Genomic DNA, 26,851 nt, shown 5'->3' on the forward strand with positions numbered 1-26,851 from the left:
CCCCCCCCGCACGTTGACCCGGTACCGGTACTCCTTGTATAGAGCTTTTTTTTAAACTTTAGTTCATTTTGTAAATATTTGATTAACTCTCTTTCTTGAACTGCATTGTTGGTTAAGGGCTTGTTAGGAAGTATTTCACCTCTTGTTGGTAGAGTAGAGGTAGCTGGTAGTCGAGGTAGCTGGTAGTCGAGGTAGATGGTAGTCGAGGTAGCTCGAGGTAGATGGTAGTCGAGGTAACATCGCAAATGTTATTCTGGCTTTATTACAATGGGTATTTCTCTTCCACAGTAAATTTACCGTCAAATTGCGTCATGGTGCACGGATTTATTTACAGAAATTGATGGTGTCTGGGAATAGTGTGTTTGCTGGGGGGGGGGGGGGGGGGGGGGGTGCTATCATAAAACAGCCCCGGATTTCTTCATCTGGTCCCGACCTTCACCGGTATCATGTTTAGCTGAGCTGACATTGTTCAGGTCAATAAAGGTGACGTCATTAAAGAGCATTTTGCAAAGTTGTCATACAACATCGGCACAATGAACAAGACGATTGGCTAACCCAGTCTTGGTGGCTTTATTTATTCCTTCTTCTCAAATTGTCACTCAAATTCTGATCAAAATAGCCCCGTTTTGATTTCAGGACATCGTAATGGAGAACAGGTGTAGATGATTTGGCTCCGAGGATGTTGACGGTCTGCCAGAGATAATAACCCCGCGTTTCACAAGAGAACCCACTTTCACCCTTTTTTGTCGGTTCAACCCAATCCAAAAACGCAGTAGCTACCCAGTCTTGGGAGGCCAAACCAAATTGTAATCAAATAAATACCTCGTGATTCCAGTGAAGTAATGAATTCATAGATATTTTAATATGCATCAAACCTTAAAAAAAAGGCATGAGGAGTTGGATTACATTTTGTACTGAACACACGTTATAAACAAAGCCTTATAAAAACAGCTCCGGTAGTAATGTGGCTTTACTAATACTGCCTTATAACACTTCTTGTCATGTCAAAGCTGGAAACGTACAGGAAACTTAGGAAGATACTTTTTTTAAATCATTGTATCAGTGAGGAGGCAAAATAACAATATATAGAAACAGACAGAACGAGGCACAAAATAAGAGAAACAATGACTGAGATAGTTGAGAGAGAAAATAAAAATAGTCTTTAATGACAAAAGGAGATTTTGTGATTGAAAGAACACACATTTTTTCCAACTTTCACATAGAAAAGATGCATTCACACTGCACCTTAACTCGGGCCTAAGAGCCTCGTCAGGCCTGGGCTATGGGAGATTTTAGCCCAGGCCTAAGAGCTTCGTCAGGCCTGGGCTATGGGAGATTTTAGCCCAGGCCTAAGCGCCTCGTCAGGCCTGGGCTATGGGAGATTTTAGCCCAGGGCTAAGCGCCTCGTCAGGCCTGGGCTATGGGAGATTTTAGCCCAGGCCTAAGCGCCTCGTTAGGCCTGGGCTATGGGAGATTTTAGCCCAGGGCTAAGCGCCTCGTCAGGCCTGGGCTATGGGAGATTTTAGCCCAGGGCTAAGCGCCTCGTCAGGCCTGGGCTATGGGAGATTTTAGCCCAGGGCTAAGCGCCTCGTCAGGCCTGGGCTATGGGAGATTTTAGCCCAGGCCTAAGAGCCTCGTCAGGCCTGGGCTATGGGAGATTTTAGCCCAGGCCTAAGAGCCTCGTCAGGCCTGGGCTATGGGAGATTTTAGCCCAGGTCTAAGAGCCTCGTCAGGCCTGGGCTATGGGAGATTTTAGCCCAGGCCTAAGCGAATATTCACACCAACCTTAGCCCAGGGCTAGCCGGGCCCTGTTCCGGAGCAGGGTTAGAGCCGACTTTTCAGGGCCCCAGAAACACGGTGCCAAAATAGCCATTGACCAAAACGGGTCAAGAACAACGCATAGAATCTTTACTGTCCAATCACAAAAGCTGCACATTCACTTAACTTACATACGCTTGTGATGCGTTCTGCCATTTTAATAAATACGTTTATGCTATTTCATCCTTCTATCAGAGGACAAAAATAAAAACTAAAAATAAATAAAAACAATACTTTCATCTATGCAAAAAACATTTGGTTTCTATGGCTAATACAAATAATAATAAAAATAATAATAAAATTGGTTGCTCTGCCGGCTGGCTAACTTCTTCTCACTTAGCTAGCCAACCGAAGCCACAAACTCTACAGCTGGAAGGGCATCAAGCTCTTTCCTCTGTTTTCATATTAGACATGTACTTGGATTATGGCTATCCATGACAATAAAATATTGTTGCATGATTTCGCCTGGATCAGAAAAGTGGATGTCTCGTCTGTGCACAGAATTCTCTGTACAGGGGCGCGAGATCGCATTTCAAAAGTGAACCGTGAAGACAGGATAAGCTAGTCCAGGGGTCAGTCTTAGCCTGGGGCTAAGATCACTGCAGTGGGAAAAAGCTTATAGCATTGGATTCATTAACAACAATAGCATCTGAAAAGAAAAACTTATATATATATATAACCAGCAGAAATGGCTTTTATATATATATATATAAAAAACATCCTCAACACTCACCCCTTTGAAGAACAGAGTTAGAGGGTGAAAACGGGCATCCCTGACGCCTAAATTACCAACTAAAGGAAACCGTCCATATTTAACCAGTCAAACTGTGCGTCCCAAATGGGACCCTATTGGCACTATAGGGGAATAGAGAATATGGGAAAATAAGGAACAGGGTGCCACTATATAGGGCATAGGGTGCCACTATATAGGGCATAGGGTGCCATCATATAGGGCATAGGGTGCCATCATATAGGGCATAGGGTGCCATTATATAGGGCATAGGGCGCCACTATGTAGGGCATAGGGTACCATCATATAGGGAATAGGGTGCCACTATATAGGGAATAGGGCGCCACTATATAGGGCGCCACTATGTAGGGCATAGGGTACCATCATATAGGGAATAGGGTGCCACTATATAGGGCATAGGGTACCATCATATAGGGCATAGGGTGCCATCATATAGGGCATAGGGTGCCATCATATAGGGCATAGGGTGCCATCATATAGGGAATAGGGTGCCATCATATAGGGAATAGGGTGCCATCATATAGGGAATAGGGTGCCATCATATAGGGAATAGGGTGCCATTTGAGATACAACCAAAGGATTCCAGAGGAACGGAGGTCTATTCATTCACACTTTACATACAAGTGCCAGAAACACATGGAGTCACCATGACTCCCAGTCAGTGGTCCCCAGTCAGTGGTCCCCAGCAGACAGAGTACATAAAAGAATGTAGAATCAGTGGGCAGAAAACAACTTGTACTCAATGTGTTCCTCCACACCTCAATGTATGTTTGATGATTTTTTTAAAAAGGGTTTTAAATCATTTTCCTCTCTTACTCTAAAGTGCATCAAACACAACGCTTATATTAAATAAACCTCTTCAATCTAAAACTTGTGTGATTATGACTGTAAATGTAGGAGGACCTTTGAAACCTGAATCCCCAGCTTTTGGCTAAATACTTCTACAACATTGAACCCTCTTTGCAATAGCTTTACGTACATAGAAGGTGACCTTTATAACATCAGCTCTCCCACAGAGAGAAGAAGGATTCTTTAGATTGACCAATGCGCCATTCTTTTGTTTGTTTGCCTGTTAAAATGTTAAATCATGATTTATAGCCACGCGAGTCAACCCCACGGAGTCAACCCCACGGAGTCAACCGCACGGAGTCAACCGCACGGAGTCAACCCCACGGAGTCAACCCCACGGAGTCAACCGCACGGAGTCAACCCCACGGAGTCAACCCCACGGAGTCAACCCCACGGAGTCAACCGCACGGAGTCAACCCCACGGAGTCAACCCCACGGAGTCAACCGCACGGAGTCAACCCCACGGAGTCAACCCTATGGAGTCAACCCCATGGAGTCAATTTATGGAGTCAACCCCTCCAATGTTTTATCTCAACATGTTCTCAGACCCTGTGTTCCAACCTCTCCTCCTTCCTGAGAGGGAGGGAGGGAGGGAGAGAAGGAGGGGAATCGGCCCGCTACTTCTCACACGACCACGTTCTAGTAACTTGTTCAGACAGACACCGAGACAGAGACACCGACAGTCAGACCCCGAGACACACAGACCCCGAGACAGACACACAGACCCCGAGACAGACACACAGACCCAGAGACAGACACACAGACCCAGAGACAGACACACAGACCCAGAGACAGACACACAGACCCAGAGACACACAGACCCAGAGACACACAGACCCCGAGACACACAGACCCCGAGACAGACACACAGACCCAGAGACACACAGACCCAGAGACACACAGACCCAAAGACACACAGACAGATTGAGAGCCCTTCCAAATGACAGAGAAAACGACTATTTACACACCACGTGTCTCCCTCCTATAAAACAACAGTCTTTACAGTATGTACAAAGAAACACTGCTCCAGCATCACGCCACCCAGCATCACGTCACCCAGCATCACCCCACCCAGCATCACGCCACCCAGCATCACGCCACCTCTGGCCCCCTCAGTTAGCCTTTGCGATGCGCGAGTCTGAGCCGATGTAGTTGAGCATGGTCTGGACGAGCTCCGGGAGGTCGTAGTCGTGTTTCCAGCCCCAGTCGTTCCGCGCGTTAGAGTCGTCAAAGTTCATTGGCCAGCTGTCGGCTGTAAAGGGAGAGAAGAGGGGGGACATCGTCAATGTCTTTGACACTTTTGGGGGGTTTTTTGTCGGTCAAATTGTCACAAGACTTTGTTGTTGTTCGTTTCTACATTAAAACTTAAAACATCAAAATCTTAAAATGCATGTAAGTTTGGAGAATCTCAATGACGAGGCCTCGTGTGGCACATTTAGACTGGTCTTCCTCGTTCATTGATCCTTGATCTCAGATGGTATCATCCACCAGTATTATGGTTGCTAATTCCCAGCTTTTCAAGAAATCCCCGGGTTAGAGGATTCCCGGAATCAGAAGGGAATCTTCCCGGAATCAGAAGGGAATCTTCCCGGAATCAGTAGGGAATCTTCCCGGAATCAGTAGGGAATCTTCCCAGACTCAGTAGGGAATCTTCCCAGAATCAGTAGGGAATCTTCCCAGACTCAGTAGGGAATCTTCCCAGAATCAGTAGGGAATCTTCCCACTGGATTTTTCAGGAAAACATTAGGAATTTTGCAACTCCAAACCAGGATAAATAAAAGCATCAATAAAATGATCTTACCGATGGCCTGTCTGACTTGGTCGATGTCGTAGGTGACCTCCAGGTCCGGCAGCTGTTTCTGGACCTCCTGAGCCAGCTCTTCAGGGGAAAAGCTCATGGCGTTGATGTTATAGGTCCTCATGGAGAGTGTGTCTGCGGGCGCTTCCATCATCTCCACGGTGGCACGCAGACAGTCGTCGATGTACATCATGGGCAGCCGCGTGTCTGGCTTCAGGTTGCACTCAAACTTCCCCGTCTTTACAGCGTCGTGAAAGATGGCTACCGCGTAGTCTGGAGAAAGGGAGGCAGGAGATAGATGTGTTTACATCACACCGTCTCACTACAGAAACAGGAGATAGACTAGTGTCCTGGTACATCAAGCTGTCTCACTACAGAAACAGGAGACAGACTAGTGTCCTGGTACATCAAGCTGTCTCACTACAGAAACAGGAGATAGACTAGTGTCCTGTCCAGGGAGTGTCCTGTACATCAAGCTGTCTCACTACAGAAACAGGGGATTCAGGAAATTGTGTCCTGGACAAGGCTAACTCCCTTCAGTTACAGACGCCACCTCATCAGCCCCAAAGTAAGGGAACGCCATTGGATAACCAGGCATGGGGTGAGGGGTGTGTCATAAAGGGGAGGGGTTGAGACATAGGTAATACTGCTACAGTATTACCTAATGTCTTAGCATTGTCACCCTGTAGCAGCATTACCTAATGTTTTAGCATTGTCACCCTGTAGCAGCATTACCTAGCATTATCACCCTGTAGCAGCATTACCTAATGTCTTAGAATTAACACCCTGTAGCAGCATTACCTAATGTCTTAGCATTGTCACCCTGTAGCAGCATTACCTAGCATTATCACCCTGTAGCAGCATTACCTAATGTCTTAGCATTATCACCCTGTAGCCGCATTACCTAGTGTCTTAGCATTATCACCCTGTAGCAGCATTACCTAATGTCTTAGCATTATCACCCTGTAGCAGCATTACCTAATGTCTTAGCATTGTCACCATGTAGCAGCATTACCTAGCATTATCACCCTGTAGCAGCATTACCTAGTGTCTTAGCATTGTCACCCTGTAGCAGCATTACCTAATGTCTTAGCATTATCACCCTGTAGCAGCATTACCTAATGTCTTAGCATTGTCACCCTGGCAAAAAAGGCCATAAGCACAAGGACCATGTTCTGTTGTTACATAACCCCAATGACATGTTGAAGTCAGGAGGCAGAACACAAATAGAGTTACGATAGTGAAGGGACTGGTGTTACGCTATGTGTGTGTGTGGGAGGACAGAGGTGTGTGTGTGTGTGTGTGTGTGTGAGAGAGAGTGTGTGTAGGAGGACAGAGGTGTGTGTGTGTGTGAGAGAGAGAGAGAGAGAGAGTGTGTGAGGGAGGACAGGTGCGTAGGTGTTCTGCTACAGTGCGTGTCTCTAACTCACCTGTCGTTCCTCCTCCAGGCTGCGAGTCAGCAGAGATGATGCCTGGGTAGCGCAGACAGCGGAAGTCAAGGCCGTAGCGGTGGTGGTAGTACTGTTGGAGGGAAGACGGCCAATAAGGGTTCGGATGTTTCACTTATAGCGACGTTACAAACCAATGATTTCAGACGACTGAAGGGGTCAAATTCACCAGGTCAGATTCCTGAGTAGCCAGGGGCAGTGTGGCTTGAGGCTGAATGCTCATTGTCAATTGATCCCCATTTTGCTATATATTTTGTATTTCTTACAATATTGTATATATATTTTTTCCTCTCACCTCTCCCATGAGCTCTGCGTGGACTTTGGAGACCCCATAGATGGTTCTGGGTCTCTGGACACAGAGGTCAGGGGTCGGGTTCCGGGGAGAGGTGGGCCCGAAAGCTCCGATGGTGCTGGGGACGAACAGACGCAGGCCGTGCTCCGCTGCAATGTCCAGGACGTTGTGGAGCCCTGACGAACAGGAAGTTCACAATTACTCCCCGTGGACACCTTCCAGGCTTGGTTATAAAAAAAATATATAAAACAACTGGTGTGTTGTGGATCTAAGTTGAGCCAAGATGGCGGATTCTCTATGGCTCACCAGTGATGTTGACGTCCCGTGCCAGAGCGACATTGGACTCTCCCACGGCACTGAGCAGGGCACTGTAATGAACCAACCAGGTGATGCGGTTGTTGACAACGATCTCACGAAGGTTTTTATAGTCCAGGATGTCAGAGTAGATGAAGGGTCCTGGAGGGGGGGGGGGTAAAACAGGAAATAAAACATTAAAACCTGCAACAGGTTCTCTCTCCGCCAACAAGATGGGTGCGAACAGTTTGTGTCATGAACAGTGCTTGTTACCATAGAAATAGACATGGCGCGTGCATGTGGGAAGGGGGGGTCCCCAAATATTGGAACGGGGGGGAGGGGGGGGGGGGGGTCTGAGTGAAAGAGTTTGGGAACCCCTGGTTTAGGGTTTTTAGCCATTCTTCCATTTAGCTCATCGGCAGCTACAGTATTATCTAGGGTGTCCAAAAGGCGCTTTTGGTGATGAAATTACACTTCCTTATGTTATTAAATACATTTTACTAAAGACAAAACATGATTCTTCATGTTATGAATCATTCAGTGGGGTCATTCTCTTAACATGATATCTATATATATTTATAAATATTTTTTTTTTAAGTCAGATTTCATTAACGTAATAATACATCACATAATAAGCACGGAGATCCGTCGACAGAATGGTGCCGCTTTCTCGCAGCGTCTTTTTAGGATTGTTCAAGTCCCCCCCAAAAAACTCCAAATGAACACGACACGAGCTGAATTAAAAGGCTTGAGGAACACTCAGTGCTCGTTGACATTTCAGAGATACGCTCGGTTAACAGGGCTCGAGACAGTATTCTCGGTTAACAGGGCTCGAGACAGTATTCTCGGTTAACAGGGCCCGAGACCGTATTCTCGGTTAACAGGGCCCGAGACCGTATTCTCGGTTAACAGGGCTCTAGACAGTATTCTCGGTTAACAGGGCTCTAGACAGTATTCTCGGTTAACAGGGCTCTAGACAGTATTCTCGGTTAACAGGGCTCTAGACAGTATTCTCGGTTAACAGGGCTCGAGACAGTATTCTCGGTTAACAGGGCCCGAGACCGTATTCTCGGTTAACAGGGCTCTAGACAGTATTCTCGGTTAACAGGGCTCGAGACAGTATTCTCGGTTAACAGGGCCCGAGACCGTATTCTCGGTTAACAGGGCTCTAGACAGTATTCTCGGTTAACAGGGCTCTAGACAGTATTCTCGGTTAACAGGGCTCTAGACAGTATTCTCGGTTAACAGGGCTCTAGACCGTATTCTCGGTTAACAGGGCTCTAGACCGTATTCTCGGGTTAACAGGGCTCTAGACAGTATTCTCGGTTAACAGGGCTCTGGACAGTATTCTCGGTTAACAGGGCTCTAGACAGTATTCTCGGTTAACAGGGCTCGAGACAGTATTCTCGGTTAACAGGGCTCTAGACAGTATTCTCGGTTAACAGGGCTCTAGACAGTATTCTCGGTTAACAGGGCTCTAGACCGTATTCTCGGTTAACAGGGCTCTAGACCGTATTCTCGGTTAACAGGGCTCTAGACCGTATTCTCGGTTAACAGGGCTCTAGACAGTATTCTCGGTTAACAGGGCTCTAGACAGTATTCTCGGTTAACAGGGCTCTAGACCGTATTCTCGGTTAACAGGGCTCTAGACCGTATTCTCGGTTAACAGGGCTCTAGACCGTATTCTCGGTTAACAGGGCTCTAGACCGTATTCTCGGTTAACAGGGCTCTAGACCGTATTCTCGGTTAACAGGGCTCTAGACAGTATTCTCGGTTAACAGGGCTCTAGACCGTATTCTCGGTTAACAGGGCTCTAGACCGTATTCTCGGTTAACAGGGCTCTAGACCGTTTATATGTAAATAGGTCAGTTAGACTTGGTTGGCATCCGTCACTGCAGTACTGGCCAGCCAATCCCCATTCATCAGGTATTGATCATGAGGTCTGTGACCTTAGTTATCAATTAACCTTTCAGAACACATCCACTTCCTGGTGCCCTGTACAATAAGCTTTTCACAGGGATCAATATATCAAATCAAATTGTATTTGTCATATGCGTGTAGTAGACCTCACAGTGAAATGCTGAGTACAACAGGTGTAGTAGACCTTACAGTGAAATGCTGAGTACAACAGGTGTAGTAGACCTTACAGTGAAATGCTGAATACAACAGGTGTAGTAGACCTTACAGTGAAATGCTGAATACAACAGGTGTAGTAGACCTTACAGTGAAATGCTGAATACAACAGGTGTAGTAGACCTTACAGTGAAATGCTGAATACAACAGGTGTAGTAGACCTCACAGTGAAATGACGAAAACAACAGGTGTAGTAGACCTCACAGTGAAATGCTGAATACAACAGGTGTAGTAGACCTTACAGTGAAATGCTGAATACAACAGGTGTAGTAGACCTTACAGTGGAATGCTGAATACAACAGGTGTAGTAGACCTTACAGTGAAATGCTGAATACAACAGGTGTAGTAGACCTCACAGTGAAATGACGAAAACAACAGGTGTAGTAGACCTCACAGTGAAATGCTGAATACAACAGGTGTAGTAGACCTTACAGTGAAATGCTGAATACAACAGGTGTAGTAGACCTTACAGTGAAATGCTGAATACAACAGGTGTAGTAGACCACACAGTGAAATGCTGAATACAACAGGTGTAGTAGACCTCACAGTGAAATGCTGAATACAACAGGTGTAGTAGACCTCACAGTGAAATGCTGAATACAACAGGTGTAGTAGACCTCACAGTGAAATGCTGAATACAACAGGTGTAGTAGACCTCACAGTGAAATGCTGAATACAACAGGTGTAGTAGACCTTACAGTGAAATGTTGAGTACAACAGGTGTAGTAGACCTTACAGTGAAATGTTGAGTACAACAGGTAGAGTAGACCTTACAGTGAAATGTTGAGTACAACAGGTGTAGTAGACCTCACAGTGAAATGCTGAATACAACAGGTGTAGTAGACCTTACAGTGAAATGCTGAGTACAACAGGTGTAGTAGACCTTACAGTGAAATGTTGAGTACAACAGGTGTAGTAGACCTCACAGTGAAATTATTACTTACATGCCCCTTAACCAACAACTGAATCATTCCTTATTTTAACCTATGGACACTGCAGAGGTCTTTATAATTTTTCAGAATATTTCAGAGTTTATATTATCCTAAATGAATGAATGAATGAATGAATGAATGTAATTCAGCCAAAAGGGAATCAGGTTCACTTCCTGGTTGTACCGAGGTCATGTAGCCTGCTTGTAGCTTGTGAGTTGATCAGACGAGTATTTACGTAGTCTGGTGAATGTCAACGACCCAGTCTGACGTCAACCCAGTGTGATGCAAATACAGCCAGATCGGTAGTTAGATAACACCAGTCTCCTTCAGTAGGACAGCAGTAAACTAGGTGGCTCAGATCGGTAGATAGATAACACCAGTCTACTTCAGTAGGACAGCAGTAAACCAGGTGGCTCAGATCGGTAGATAGGACACACCAGTCTACTTCAGTAGGACAGCAGTAAACCAGGTGGCTCAGATCGGTAGATAGATAACAGTCTACTTCAGTAGGACAGCAGTAAACCAGGTGGCTCAGGTCGGTAGATAGATAACACCAGTCTACTTCAGTAGGACAGCAGTAAACCAGGAGGCTCAGATCGGTAGATAGATAACACCAGTCTACTTCAGTAGGACAGCAGTAAACCAGGAGGCTCAGATCGGTAGATAGATAACACCAGTCTACTTCAGTAGGACAGCAGTAAACCAGGTGGCTCAGATCGGTAGATAGATAACAGTCTACTTCAGTAGGACAGCAGTAAACCAGGTGGCTCAGATCGGTAGATAGATAACAGTCTACTTCAGTAGGACAGCAGTAAACCAGGTGGCTCCGATCGGTAGATAGATAACAGTCTACTTCAGTAGGACAGCAGTAAACCAGGTGGCTCAGATCGGTAGATAGATAACAGTCTACTTCAGTAGGACAGCAGTAAACCAGGTGGCTCAGATCGGTAGATAGATAACACCAGTCTACTTCAGTAGGACAGCAGTAAACCAGGTGGCTCAGATCGGTAGATAGATAACACCAGTCTACTTCAGTAGGACAGCAGTAAACTAGGAGGCTCAGATCGGTAGATAGATAACACCAGTCTACTTCAGTAGGACAGCAGTAAACCAGGAGGCTCAGATCGGTAGATAGATAACACCAGTCTACTTCAGTAGGACAGCAGTAAACCAGGTGGGCTCAGATCAGATCGGTAGATAGATAACACCAGTCTACTTCAGTAGGACAGCAGTAAACCAGGTGGCTCAGATCGATCGGTAGATAGATAACACCAGTCTACTTCAGTAGGACAGCAGTAAACCAGGTGGCTCAGATCGGTAGATAGATAACACCAGTCTACTTCAGTAGGACAGCAGTAAACCAGGTGGCTCAGATCGGTAGATAGATAACACCAGTCTACTTCAGTAGGACAGCAGTAAACCAGGTGGCTCAGAGTAGATAGATAACACCAGTCTACTTCAGTAGGACAGCAGTAAACCAGGTGGCTCAGATCGGTAGATAGATAACACCAGTCTACTTCAGTAGGACAGCAGTAAACCAGGAGGCTCAGATCGGTAGATAGATAACACCAGTCTACTTCAGTAGGACAGCAGTAAACCAGGAGGCTCAGATCGCTAGATAGATAACAGTCTACTTCAGTAGGACAGCAGTAAACCAGGTGGCTCAGATCGGTAGATAGATAACACCAGTCTACTGCATAAAGCCTGAAGTCTCACCTCATATTCAGAACAGACCAATGGAGTAATACTCTAAAGAGCACAGGATGGAGGGAACATCCTGGAAAGCTCAGGACCTGGAGCCGTATGTGTCAAGTAGGGTTGAATGGCGGGAACCCGGTTACCGAGATTTACCGCCCAAAACCACTCGGCATTTCCCCCCCCATTGATAAATAACTGCGAGAAACCGGTGAATTACAATAAATTATTTAAATGAAGAGCGTAGTGTGAAATGGAAAGTGACAGACGGCCCACCTCAGGGCTGGGGGGGGGGGGGGGGGGGGGGGACAGACGGCCCACCTCAGGGCTGGGGGGGGGACGGGGACAGACGGCCCACCTCAGGGCTGGGCGGGGGGGGGGGGGGGGGGGGGACAGACGGCCCACCTCAGGGCTGGACGGGGGCTGGACGGGGACAGACGGCTCACCTCAGGGCTGGGGGGGGGGGACAGACGGCTCACCTCAGGGCTGGGCGGGGGGGGGGGGACAGACGGCCCACCTTAGGGCTGGGCGGGGGGGGGGGGGGGACAGACGGCCCACCTCAGGGCTGGGCGGGGGGGGACAGACGGCCCACCTCAGGGCTGGGCGGGGGGGACAGACGGCCCACCTCAGGGCTGGGGGGGACGGGGACAGACGGCTCACCTCAGGGCGGGGGGGGGAGCAGACGGCCGACCTCAAGGCGGGGGGGGGGGGGGGGGGGGAGCAGACGGCCCACCTCAGGGCTGGGGGGGGGACAGACGGCCCACCTCAGGGCTGGGGGGGGGACAGACGGCCCACCTCAGGGCGGGGGGGAGCAGACGGCCCACCTCAAGGCGGGGGGGGGCGGGGACAGACGGCCCACCTCAGGGCAGGGGGGGTGGGGACAGACGGCCCACCTCAGGGCTGGGGGGGGGAGCAGACGGCCCACCTCAGGGCAGGGGGGGGGGGGGGACAGACGGCCCACCTCAGGGCTGGGGGGGGGGACAGACGGCCCACCTCAGGGCAGGGGGGGGCGGGGACAGACGGCCCACCTCAGGGCTGGGGGGGCGGGGACAGACGGCCCACCTCAGGGCTGGGGGGGCGGGGACAGACGGCCCACCTCAGGGCAGGGGGGGGGGGACAGACGGCCCACCTCAGGGCTGGGGGGGGGGACAGACGGCCCACCTCAGGGCAGGGGGGGGCGGGGACAGACGGCCCACCTCAGGGCTGGGGGGGCGGGGACAGACGGCCCACCTCAGACGCATTTCCGCATTTTTTAAACCAATCGACTATTCGAAGTGGGATGCAGGAGCCAATAGAACTCCTGGGTAGTTTCAAAGAAGACCGATCAAATCCAGACATATTTATATGCTTTCTAATGCTTTGAAATGACACTTCCGGATTTGACGGGAAAAACCGGGTTACCCGGGAGACACGCGTTTCATTCTCGGGATGGAACATCTGTAAAAAATACCGGGAAAATATTCAACCATAGTGTCAAGTGTGTCAGAGTAGGAGCGCTGATCTAGGAACAGGTCCTCCCCTCTCCATGTAATCTGATTAATTATGATCTAGGATCAGGTCCTCCCCTCTCCATGTAATCTGATTCATTATGATCTTGGATCAGGGCCTCCCTGGTCCATGTAATCTGATTCATTATGATCTAGGATCAGGTTCTCCCTGGTCCATGTAATCAGATTCATTATGATCTTGGATCAGGGCCTCCCTGGTCCATGTAATCTGATTCATTATGATCTAGGATCAGGTTCATGTAATCTGATTCATTATGATCTAAAAGACTAAACGGATCCTAAATCACTCCTATGGTGAGATGCTTGATACATGGGCCAATGGCCTTGTGGTCAGGTCAGAGATGTTTGATACATGGGCCAATGGCCTTGTGGTCAGGTCAGAGATGCTTGATACATGGGCCAATGGCCTTGTGGTCCGGTCAGAGATGCTTGATACATGGGCCAATGGCCTTGTGGTCAGGTCAGAGATGTTATTTTGTGTCTACATGTTTTGTATCACTCACCGCTGTGAAAGATGTGACTTGGAGGCTTCCTGATGTCCGACAGGATCACGTTGTTGTTTCCGAACCGCTTCCTGTGAAACAGGATGTTACATTTAAACACAGGAAGATGAAGCTCGACTAAACCCCCCCCCCCCCCTTAAGGCTACATTTCAATGGTTGGTTGTTGAGTACAGGGTTACCACAAGTGCTATGAATAATGTTCCCTCGTTTTTTTTTGGCACAGAGCAAATATCAGGTCTGCTGAGGGCAAACATGAATGTTGTTCAAATTCAGTGCAACTTCCAGCGTGCCTTTAATGTGAACACTGAGGTTGTATCCACTTTAAGTTACACTTTTAACTAGGCATGCACAATATATAAAAAAAAATTAAAAATAAAAATAATAAATAAATAAAAAATTATAATAAATAAAAAAATAAATACATTTTTTTTTAAATCGGTGAACATATCGGAATCGGACGAGCTAAAAAATGCGAACATCGGTGTCGGCACGATGTCAAAGCGTAATGACGTCATGTGATATTTTACACCACACGTGCAACACAGCGTTCCTAACCTGGCCCACAACGTCTGCTGCGTGGATCGAGCAGTCAACAAGTCCAGCAGTCATTTGAAAAAGAGTAAGAACATTTCGCGCGAGACGACTCAAAAAAATAGCGAAATCCAATTAACGCCAAGATAATGGAATTCATTGCCCTTGTTAATCAACCGTTCTCTGTCGTGGGTGATGTTGGTTTTTCGCACCGGTACACACTACTAAGTGGGCTATTTTTCAGATGTTGCCCTACAGGAGTTACACAGTAATAGCGCCACTGCTTTTAGCTTCACGACGCACTATGGAACGCCGTTTGGGTCTTTGCGCGTCTTAAAAGAGACGTCAAATAACACTATTTGATGCGTTAAATAAGCTTTTAAAAGTCAAAAAACACTATTTTATAATAATAATAATAATAATAATAATAATAATAAATACGCTTTTAAAAAAGTTTTAAAAAACAGTTCCTTTATATAATGTTGTGTGTTCTAAATTTGCACGTGCAAGCCAAGCGCCACCACTACTATCAGTAGCACTGTCAAAGCTGTACAAGAAAAGTCTGCAAACAAGCACACACCGGCCACGAACGATGTGTTTACAATACCGCGTTGGTAATAAAGCCTCATTTGTTCGACAGCAACTTCTAGGGTAGCTAGCTTTAGCTTGGTACCTAGCTAGCACCAATACAACCATTCCTGAAAACAATGACCGGTAGAACCTGCAGTCATTTTCACTATTCTTAGCAATGATTTAGGAATCCTTGTGAGTAAGTATTAGCTAGGTAGTCACTTGTGGTTCGCCTACTGAAATTGAACTTCAGTTCATGAAAATAAATAGCTAGCCAGCTACTTAACCCTGTTGCCCAAAGTTAACGTTATAAGCAGCCAGCTAGCTTCATCTGGCTAGTGAGGCTCGACCTGACCGGTTTATGTGTTGTGAAGCTAGCCACAATAAGGATTAGGCACAATTGTGGAATTTGCGGTTTGCCTTCACATAGATGGGTCCCAACCACCAATAATCAAAATAAGAACTGTCTTATAAATTAGGCCGTCATTGTAAATAAGAATTTGCTCTTAACTGACTTGCCTAGTTAACTAAAGGTTAAATAAAGGGCATGCAGCTCTTGCTTTGATCTCAAAACAAGCTGCATCTACTCATGACCACTCATGTTGTAAACACGGTCCAGTTCAAAGTAAATGTGTAGAATACAGGTTGAGTCGTGCGCAAATAGAATCCTACTCAGATGCATTCTGCCTAGTTCATTTTGTTTCGGGTATGTTGCATTGAAAGTGGCTAATATATTGGCGTTTGATCACAATTGCCACAGTAAAAGTGAAACGTTGACAGTGTTAACTAAACAGGGGAAACCTCAAGAACAGTTGAATGAAGTTCAATCTCCTGCTTTTCTCCTTGGGCTGATAGTGCCTCTGTGCAGCTTAGAGGAAACATTGGCATTGAAGCCTTTCTGTATGCTATATAAAGCATTTTGTAAATTGTTGTTTGTTTTAAGTGGTACCTAGATTATATAGTGTTGGGGATGCCACTCTTAAAATATAGCTTACCAAGCTACCAATTACTTCACACTGGAAGAAGTTAAGCTACACTTAAGAAAAATATAGTTTTCTTTACAGAAGTTACTTTTTAAAAAGTAGTTCACTCCACCCAAACTACTTAATGAAAACGTATCATGTGTAAACATCTGAAATGTCAGAGTACAAATTGGTAGAACGGATCACTCTGGAGTCAAGATGTCGAACATATTTGTCAATTAAAACCACACAAAGTGAAAATTAGGCAGATCTGATGCTGAAAAAGAAAGGATATTCTAGCCTACTTATTTTAGCCGAAACAGTAGTGTGTAGTTCCAGTAGTTAGCTGCACCGCTACATGGTAAAACAGTAGTGTGTTGAGTTCCAGTAGTTAGCTACACCGCTACATGGTAAAACAGTAGTGTGTAGTTCCAGTAGTTAGCTACACCGCTACATGGTAAAACAGTAGTGTGTAGTTCCAGTAGTTAGCTACACCACTACATGGTAAAACAGTAGTGTGTAGTTCCAGTAGTTAGCTACACCGCTACATGGTAAAACAGTAGTGTGTAGTTCCAGTAGTTAGCTACACCGCTACATGGTAAAACAGTAGTGTGTAGTTCCAGTAGTTAGCTACACCGCTACATGGTAAAACAGTAGTGTGTAGTTCCAGTAGTTAGCTACACCACTACATGGTAAAACAGTAGTGTGTAGTTCCAGTAGTTAGCTACACCGCTACATGGTAAAACAGTAGTGTGTAGTTCCAGTAGTTAGCTACACCGCTACATGGTAAAACAGTAGTGTGTATTTCCAGTAGTTAGCCACATCGCTACACCGCTACATGTTAAAACAGTAGTGTGTAGTTCCAGTAGTGAGCTACACCGCTACATGGTAAAACAGTAGTGTGTAGTTCCAGTAGTTAGCTACACCGCTACATGGTAAAACAGTAGTGTGTAGTTCCAGTAGTTAGCTACACCGCTACATGGTAAAACAGTAGTGTGTAGTTCCAGTAGTTAGCTACACCGCTACATGGTAAAACAGTAGTGTGTATTTCCAGTAGTTAGCCACATCGCTACACCGCTACATGTTAAAACAGTAGTGTGTAGTTCCAGTAGTGAGCTACACCGCTACATGGTAAAACAGTAGTGTGTAGTTCCAGTAGTTAGCTACACCGCTACATGGTAAAACAGTAGTGTGTAGTTCCAGTAGTTAGCTACACCGCTACATGGTAAAACAGTAGTGTGTAGTTCCAGTAGTTAGCTACACCGCTACACCGCTACATGGTAAAACAGTAGTGTGCAGTTCCAGTAGTTAGCTACACCGCTACATGGTAAAACAGTAGTGTGTAGTTCCAGTAGTTAGCTACACCGCTACATGGTAAAACAGTAGTGTGTAGTTCCAGTAGTTAGCTACATGGTAAAACAGTAGTGTGTAGTTCCAGTAGTTAGCTACATCGCTACATGGTAAAACAGTAGTGTGTAGTTCCAGTAGTTAGCTACACCGCTACATGGTAAAACAGTAGTGTGTAGTTCCAGTAGTTAGCTACACCACTACATGATAAAACAGTAGTGTGTTGTTTCAGTAGTTAGCTACACCGCTACATGATAAAACAGTAGTGTGTTGTTTCAGTAGTTAGCTACACCGCTACATGGTAAAACAGTAGTGTGTAGTTCCAGTAGTTAGCTACACCGCTACATGGTAAAACAGTAGTGTGTAGTTCCAGTAGTTAGCTACACCGCTACATGGTAAAACAGTAGTGTGTAGTTCCAGTAGTTAGCCACATCGCTACATGGTAAAACAGTAATTAAATACTGAAAAAAATACCAATATTTCAATTTAGTTTAACTACCACCAAGCTACTGCAAAATGTAGTTCAATTACTAATTGAATTACATATAGTTCACTACTCCCCAACACTGATTATGTCCTAATAAGAAGCATCCAAAAATGGTCCTAAACGAATGTATTCCATTTAAATGTTAAGCAGCAACACTTAGAGAGAAGAAATGCTTGTCTTTCTACAACAGAACACACTGCTCTTACCTCAACATTGTAGCCAGCCCTACGCCCAACTGTCCAAGGCCACCTGAGAGTGAGAGAGAAAGAGAGAGAAGAGAAGAGAAAACATACAGTGCAATATTAAAAAGAGGTGGAAAAAAACCCCATTAAAACAGAGCATTCGGAAAGTATTCAGACCCATTGACTTTTCCACATGTTGTTACGTTACAGCTTTATTCTAAAATGGATTAAATAGTTTTTTCCCCCCCTCGTCAATCTACACACAATACGCCATAATGACATCACAATACCCCATAATGACATCACAATACCCCATAATGACATCACAATACGCCATAATGACAAAGCAACAACAGGTATTCAGACTTTTTACTTAGTACTTTGTTGAAACACATTTGGCAGTGATTTCAGCCTCGAGTCTTCTTGGGTATTGACGCTACAAGCTTGGCACACCTGTATTTGGGTGGTTTCTCTCATTCTTCTCTGCAGATCCGCTCAAGCTCTATCATGTTGGATGTGGAGCGTTACTGCACAGATATTTTCAAGTCTCTCTAGAGATGTTCAAGGCTCTGGCTGGGCCACATAAGGACATCCAGAGACTTGTCCTGAAGCCACTCCTGCGTTATCTTGGTTGTGTGTTTAGGATCGTTGTCCTGTTGGAAGGTGAACCTTCTCCTCAGTCTGAGGTCCTGAGTCCTCTGGAGCAGGTTTTCATCAAGGACCTCTCTGTATTTTGCTCCGTTCATCTTTCCCTCGATCCTGACTAGTCTCCCAGTCCCTGCCGCTGAAAAACATACCCACATCATGATGCTGCCACCACCATGCTTCACCGTAGGGTTGGTGCCAGGTTTCCTCCAGATGTGACGATTGGCATTCAGGACAAAGAGTTCAATCTCTGTTTCATCAGACCAGAGAATCTTGTTTCTCATGGTCTGAGAGTCTTTAGGTGCATTTTGTCAAACTCTAAGAGGGCTGTTATTTGCCTTTTACTGAGGAGTGGCTTTCGTCTGGCCACTCCACGATAAAGGCCTGATTGGTGGAGTGCTGCAGAGATGGTTGTCCTTCTAGAACACATATGTCAGAGTCAAGGCCCGCGGGCCACATCCGGCCCACAAGAAGGTTTTTTACGGCCCCTGGGATGATCTTGATTTATTATTAGAACCGGCCCGCAGCAAGCCGGCAGCCCGCAGATCTTTTACACGCACCAATACTACATTTCCCACAATGCAAAGGTGACGCACCGAGCAGTAGGCTGCTTCATTTCAATATTTATTGGCACAGCAGTCGTCAGCATCACAGTAAAATTAACTTTCAGATACCCATCAAAAATGGCAAAACGGAAGGTGGATACTGAGAACCGGGGGTTTCAAACAAGGTGGGAGTCGGAGTATATGTTCACGAAGGTAGCTGGAAAACCTGTGTGTCTTCTGTGTGGAGAAAGTGTGGCGGTACTGAAAGAGTATAATCTGAGACGACATTATGAAACGAAACACGCGGACAAAAACAAGAATATGGACATGGAACAAAGGCTACAAAAGGCAGAGGAATTAAAACGAGGCCTCAAATCTCGACAGGCTCTGTTCAAAAAAGCCAAATCACAAGGCCAGGCTGCTGTCAAGGCCAGTTTTATTTTGGCAGAAGAGATCGCTAAATCAGCCCGGCCATTTACGGAGGGGGATTTCATCAAAAACTGCATGATTAAAGTTTGTGACGAAGTTTGCCCAGAAAAAAGGCAACTCTTTTTAAATGTGAGTCTGAGCAGAAACACCATTGCCGAGAGAGTAGACCAGTTGTCCATCAATCTAAAAGAGCAGCTTGTGAAAAAGGGAAAAGATTTTATTGCATATTCCTTGGCTGTGGATGAGAGCACCGACATTTCTGACATTGCCCAGTTGTCAATTTTCATCCGCGGAGTGGACTCCAACCTAAGCGTGACAGAGGAGTTTTTGGCTTTACGTCCTATGCATGGCACAACTACGGGGCATGATTTGTATGAAGAGGTGTCAAGATGTGTAAATGAGATGGAGCTGCCTTGGGAAAAACTCGTGGGTTTGACAACCGACGGAGCACCTGCGATGTGTGGACACAGGAGCGGACTGGTGGCGAAGATACGGGAAAAGATGCAAGAGGAAAACGCGACAGGTGAGCTGACAGCTTATCATTGTATCATACACCAGGAAGCGTTGTGCGGTAAAGCCTTGAAAATGGAGCATGTAATGAGCATCATCACGCGCACAGTTAACTTTATCAGAGCCAAAGGTTTGAATCACCGCCAGTTCAAGGCATTTCTGACGGAGTTAGAAACGGAGCATGGTGATTTGCCTTATCACACAGAGGTGCGATGGCTAAGCCAGGGAAAGGTGCTTCAAAGATGTTTCGAGCTTCGTGAGGAGATTTGTCTGTTCTTGGACAGCAAAGGGAAAGACACAACACAACTCCGAGACGAAATGTTTCTGTGTGAAATGGCTTTTCTGTGTGACATTACGAGTCATCTGAATGCAATAAACTTGCAGCTGCAGGGTCGGGATCGTGTCATCTCTGATATGTACAGTACAGTGAAGGCATTTAAAACCAAACTGACTCTGTGGGAGACGCAGATGCGGAAAGAAAATTTGAGCCACTTTCCCAGCTGCCAGACCATGAAAGAGAAGCTCTCTACCAGTGCGTTCCCGAGCACACAGTTGGCTGATAAAATAGGTATGCTTGCCGCTGACTTTCGACGCCGATTTGCTGACTTTGAAGCACAAAAAAGCAGGTTGGAACTGCTCGGTAACCCATTTGCTGTTGACGTGGAAAGCTCACCACCAAACCTCCAAATGGAGTTGATTGACCTCCAATGCAATGATGCACTGAGGGCAAAATATGCGGCAGTGGGTGCTGCGGAGTTCGCCCGTTTCCTCCCCGGCACAATGCCCCAGCTGCGCATCCAGGCTGCTCAAACGTTGTCTATGTTTGGCAGCACATACCTGTGTGAACAACTGTTTTCTTTGATGAACCTGAACAAAACATCACACAGAAGTCGACTTACTGCTGAACACCTCCACTCAATTCTGAGGATTTCTTCAGCTCAGAGCCTTACCCCGAACATTGATGAACTTGTGGAAAAGATGGGACACCACCAAGTATCACCCTCAACCTCAAACAAGTGAACATTACTGTGCAATCACATATTTAGAGTTTTTACTCAGTTCAAGTTTAAAAGTTAAAATTTAATATTTGTTTTCACTGCATGTTACTTCTCCTTAAACAAAGTGTTGTTTTTGATTAATAGATTTTTGCACTTTATTTTTTTGTATTTCAATCCAATTATATTTTAAAAATATTTCAGTTGAGTGGATGATAGAAAATTGCTATTATTGTTTTTTCTTTGAAGTAAATTTAGCCCACTTTTGCTAAAATAGAAAATATAGTCTACTGATGGTGCCTTGAATACCGGTTTCTTTCATTTAATGTTCATGTTATGGGGATATTTATATAAAGGAAATTTTGTCTTTTGTGTCTGTTGAAAATTAAAGATTACTGACAGAGCCATAAGAAAATATTGCTTTATTTATCTGATCATATTGTAATATATTTGTTAGGTTTTCAGTAGGTTCAATTAGGTTCACTAGACTATATGCGTCATTTAAAAATTTTTCAATGAACATTCGAACAGTCCGGCCCTCGTCTTGTAGCTGATTTTTTTATTTGGCCCTCCGTCCATTTGACTTTGACACCCCTGTTCTAGAAGGTTCTCCCATCTCCACAGAGGAACTGGGTTCATGGTCACCTCTATGACCAAGGCCCATCTCCCCTGATTGTTCAGTTTGGCCGGGTGCTCAGCTCTAGGAATAGTCTTTGTGGTTCCAAACTTCTTTCATTTAAGAATGATGGAGGCCACTGTATTCTTGAGGTCCTTCAATGCTGCAGAAATGTTTTGGTACCCTTCCCCAGATCTGTGCCTCGATACAATCCTGACCCGGAGCTCTACGGACAATTCCTTCAACCTCATGGCTTGGTTTTTGCTCTGACATGCACCTGTCAACTGTGGGACCTTATATAGACAGGAATGTGCCTTTCCAAATCATATCCAATCAATTGAAATGTACCACCTGAGCTCAATTTTGAGTCTCATAGCAAAGGGTCTGAATACTTTTGTAAATAAAATTTTATTTTTAATACATTTGCAAAGAATGTGAGAAGCAGAGTAGCAGAGGGTGTGAAAAGGAGAGGGTCGGGGCCCTCACTACAGTGGTTCTATCCTATTGATCCTGCTTGTGAACACTGTGATGATCCCTTCACACAACAAACCAAGCACTTTATAAATCCAGCCATCTGTTGCTTGGGAGCCTCGTTTAGGTTCACTTAGACAAAGCTTCTTTACCTTAGACAGACCATAGACAGAGGTCCTATTGTGTGGTATTGAGGTTGTGAGGTTAAGGTTCACTTCCCATAAATAGAGTTATATCCTACTGTGTCTGTTGCTTGAGAAGCCTTCTTAACGTTCAGTTAGACAAAGTTCATCTTCTTCAGAGAGAGAGAATGTGTTATTGAGGTTCGTCTCACAGAATACAGCGAGCTGGAGAGTCGTTAGAGAGAGGTTTGTTTCTTCACATCATTTTGAATAGATCCTATTGTGGTAAGTGGCAACTGGGATTTCTCCCCCAGGTGATGATGTCTCTCTGAGCTTTTACCTGATTGAGTGATTCATTGGATTGGTCTTACCTGTGATGAGCACCTTGGGGTGGTCCGTCTCGGAGAAGGACACGGAGTGGAAACTGGCGTCTGAGGTGACCTGGCGAGGTGAGAAGCTGATGCTCCGTACGGCCACTGTGATTGGCTGACAGCCACATCCTGGGCTCAGGAGGGCCTGCTTAGCCACCTTGCTGAATGCTCTGATAAAAGGCATCTTCACAGTCACCTAAAGAAGGAGGAAGAGGACAGTGTAAGGACCCTTCACCTGAATACTTTTCAAATAGGTAGAATGATTTTGTTGTCAAGGACTCAAACTTATGATTCTGTATACATTACCTATAATAATAATAATAATAATAATAATAATAATAAATGTCTTAGTTATTTTTCACTACAAGGTTGGTCATTGCCAGCTTGACTACGTCTAGGCCCAGGACAGGAAGCATTGAGACTTTCTGTCGTCGTGGCGACTAAGTGTCAATTATGCAGCAGCTGTGTCTCATGGCAGAGACACACTGTACAGTAGACATCCCCCCGGGGGGACTCAAGAGGTGCCAAGAAATGAGACGTGAAAAGAAGAACGGGACCACTAACCCCGGATTGGAATGAATGACGGAGCGCCTCGCTTGCTCAGCAACGTTGCTTCGTTTGGTCTGCGAAACACAGGCTCTCTCCTAAAAATAATAAAGGTCATTTATCCCCTTTGTAGTACACGTATTATTTATCTTTACCAGAGCCCGGTCAAAAGTATTGCATTGTGGGAATTGGGTGCCATTTTGGGACGAAGCAACAGTCTGACTACATAAATGACAGACCTGTCCTCATATTACAGTAGTCTAGGCTACCATTCTTGGCACGGTTTATTACAGCGTCTCAGACGTTGCCTAGGCTAACAGTAATTTGAGTAACTTGGAGAGGGGAAGGGAGGAGGGGGGGGGAGGAAAGTTAGAAAATGGATCTCTTCCTAGATGTTATTATTCCTTCATTCTCTCGGTGAAAATAGGCTTTCCGTCATTAAAGAGTTGTCATTCTATACAAATGTATTTTAAAAAATATATTAAAAAATAATGAATTAACACTGACGATGGAACTTACTACACATTGTGTTCTAAGCCCGTTTACTTTTGTGAGCTGGCAATGTGTACACACGTGAGACAGAGCATATTATCAAACAAAAACAACACCCATCATCCATCCATCATCCATCCATCATCCACCCATCATCCATCCATCATCCACCCATCATCCACCCATCATCCACCCATCATCCACCCATCATCCACCCATCATCCATCCATCATCCATCCATCATCCATCCAACATCCACCCCTCATCCACCCATCATCCATCCATCATCCACCAACATCACGTCTATCATACTGTGTGGACATCCGTCATTCAATCATTCACACGTCTAATTATTGCTCTAAAGAAAAAACATTTACCTTAACGTCGGATAAAGCTTCTGAAAGAAATTAAAAGTGAACTTAAGTAACCTTATGATAGTGTCTCTCTCTCCCCCCTCCCCTCCCCCTCGCTCTATTACCCAATCAGGGAACAGAGGAGTTGATATGAGGGTGGATGAAAATAGTGCCAGACAGACAGTCTGTAGCTGAATGGTGACATTAGCTACAAGCTGTTCCAAGGTTTGCCAGGAGCAGCAGATAAGACACATATGAAATGATTTTAGGGCACTGGGTTTAAAATGTTCCCCACTCTCAGAACTGACTTCTACGTGAACTGGGCCATATGAACTAATGTAGGCTGGCGTAGGCCTACTCTATAGGCCCGTAGTCACATGAGTGATGCAGCTATAGTACTGTAAGGTACTGTAATATCACAGCAGTAGGCTAGGTCAGTTCAGCAGTAGACTATACTCCAGGCCTACTGTACTGTACTGTTCAGCAGTAGACTACACTCCAGGCCTACTGTACTGTTCAGCAGTAGACTACACTCCAGGCCTACTGTCAGATAGAAAATAATCACGGGCAGTTGTTCATTTATTTTTAGCTTAGTAATTGTTCTTAGCTTATCCAAGTCATTAATCAAATGTATCGAAGGCTGTTCATTTGGTTATGTGTCTGCAATAAATCTTCAAACAGATAGCCACACAGTCATTGGCCTCAGAGGGATTTTTACGACAGTTACTAACGTATGAAACCGATTTTAGACACTGACCCAATTCCTCTTTTAAAAATGAGCTCCCTCGTCAATCACCATGTGTTGAGCCAAAACCAAGATGATGCTCCAAAACCAAGATGATGCGCCAACACACCAAGATGATGCGCCAAAACCAAGATGATGCGCCAACACACCAAGATGATGCGCCAACACACCAAGATGATGCGCCAACACACCAAGATGATGCGCCAACACACCAAGATGATGCGCCAACACCCCAAGATGATGCGCCAACACCCCAAGATGATGCGCCAACACCCCAAGATGATGCGCCAACACCCCAAGATGATGAGCCAACACCCCCAAGATGATGAGCCAACACCCCCAAGATGATGAGCCAACACCCCCAAGATGATGAGCCAACACCCCCAAGATGATGAGCCAACACCCCGAGATGATGAGCCAACACCCCGAGATGATGAGCCAACACCCCGAGATGATGAGCCAACACCCCGAGATGATGAGCCAACACCCCGAGATGATGAGCCAACACCCGAGATGATGAGCCAACACCCCAAGATGATGAGCCAACACCCCAAGATGATGAGCCAACACCCCAAGATGATGAGCCAACACCCCAAGATGATGAGCCAAAACCAAGATGATGAGCCAACATTGTTTGACTCTCACATCATGTCTTCCTAAAGTGCTTACATAATTTCCTTGGGCTCCGCTTAAATGTTTGTTTTAATTTGGCTAGTCCAGTCAGTGGCCTATTTAATCTGGGTATGGGTGGCATGATATATCAAATATAGATTCAGATTCACATGGTGATTGATGAGGGAGCTAATTTTTAAGAATCTGATATATATATATAATTCATTTTAAAAAGGTTGTTGCTCTATCATGTGGCTATTTTAGTACGTCTGCTAAATTATATTACTGCTTTAGCAATCTTGTCTTGGCTATATTCCCGGAGAGATGACAGCTTTCTCGCTCCTCCTCATTCCATATGCTGATCCTCATCATTTAACAAGGTTTGTAACCGCAGCACGTCTCTCTCTATAGGCCCAGACAATGCTTTTTTTTTTTTTTTGCAGAATCACGATGATGTTCCATTTCTGCCTCTTCCTTAAATCAAAGGGAGCTTCCGGTCCTGTGCCCCTAATGTTTCAATTGACCGCGTTGCCTCTTTTATGATTAAATAATTGAATCATCCTACTCGACACAGTTCATTTTAATGTACACGGTGTCCTGGGACCGATTGGAGTGTACATAGTAATATTATATGCCAAAACCTATCCAACCTCTGGTGTACCAAACAAAGGTCAGGAACATGCCACATAATGAATGGATCTAGGCTCAAACACATGGGATTATTCCGTTCTCGTTGCATCAGGATATTATACTGGCAGTAGGATCGCGGAGTCTCTCTTTTTTTTTTTTTTGCCACTCTGCAAAGACAAGCTAAACGTTGCATTTGCAACCACATTTTTAATTAGATGTTATATCTCCTGTATGTTTTCCCATTTGCTTAAAATACATGTTGCTCAAATGATAGGTGTGCCAACAGTAGAACCAATCTGAGTGTATAGGCTATATAACTAGATTGGCGACAGTCTTTAAAAATATACATCCCAATTTGCGTCTGTAATAAACAACTAAATTCTCTCATTAGATAATTCTCCATTCTTCTGCTTAAGAAATTTGAGTAAAATCCCGATTCACTTTACAGAAAACATTCGTTTTCACTCAATGAATTCCAATGAATAATGATTTACTCACCAGATAATTAGCTGGGTGATCTTTATAAAACTCGGAAGATACGAGTGTCCCTTGTTTCTTGGCGCCTTGGTTAGTTACAGAGAAAGGATGTTTGTCTTTAATAGCTGGTGAAGCTGACGACACGTTCCGTCTTCTTGAAGGATTGCATCAGCCCCAGACATGAGGGTTATA

The 26,851-nt window shown here is 45.3% G+C and overlaps 1 protein-coding gene across 3 annotated transcripts; it reads right to left on the reverse strand.

Moving 5' to 3' along the window:
* Nucleotides 1-840: 840 nt before the first annotated feature.
* Nucleotides 841-26,827, reverse strand: LOC139407433 (L-threonine 3-dehydrogenase, mitochondrial-like). Of its 3 annotated transcripts, none has more exons than XR_011634105.1 (10): nucleotides 26,681-26,827; nucleotides 22,805-23,000; nucleotides 18,125-18,167; nucleotides 14,022-14,092; nucleotides 7,263-7,412; nucleotides 6,960-7,132; nucleotides 6,647-6,737; nucleotides 5,220-5,489; nucleotides 1,506-4,670; nucleotides 841-1,321 (listed from the first exon to the last, which is right to left on the reverse strand). XR_011634105.1 is itself a non-coding variant. In XM_071151219.1 (10 exons), exons 3-10 carry the CDS (start codon nucleotides 22,986-22,988, stop codon nucleotides 4,531-4,533), a joined length of 1,122 nt encoding a protein of 373 aa, XP_071007320.1. In that variant the 5' UTR covers nucleotides 22,989-23,000; nucleotides 23,369-23,448; nucleotides 26,681-26,820; the 3' UTR covers nucleotides 841-4,530. The 3 variants fall into 3 exon arrangements, 2 of the variants coding, with proteins under 2 accessions (XP_071007320.1, XP_071007321.1); XM_071151219.1 differs by adding an exon at nucleotides 23,369-23,448 and having other exon boundaries at nucleotides 841-4,670; nucleotides 26,681-26,820; XM_071151220.1 differs by having other exon boundaries at nucleotides 841-4,670; nucleotides 26,681-26,819.
* Between the last annotated feature and the right edge of the window lie 24 nt (nucleotides 26,828-26,851).

Source organism: Oncorhynchus clarkii, chromosome 4 (genome assembly GCF_045791955.1).
Source record: "Oncorhynchus clarkii lewisi isolate Uvic-CL-2024 chromosome 4, UVic_Ocla_1.0, whole genome shotgun sequence".
NCBI classification, from domain to species: Eukaryota; Metazoa; Chordata; class Actinopteri; order Salmoniformes; family Salmonidae; genus Oncorhynchus; species Oncorhynchus clarkii.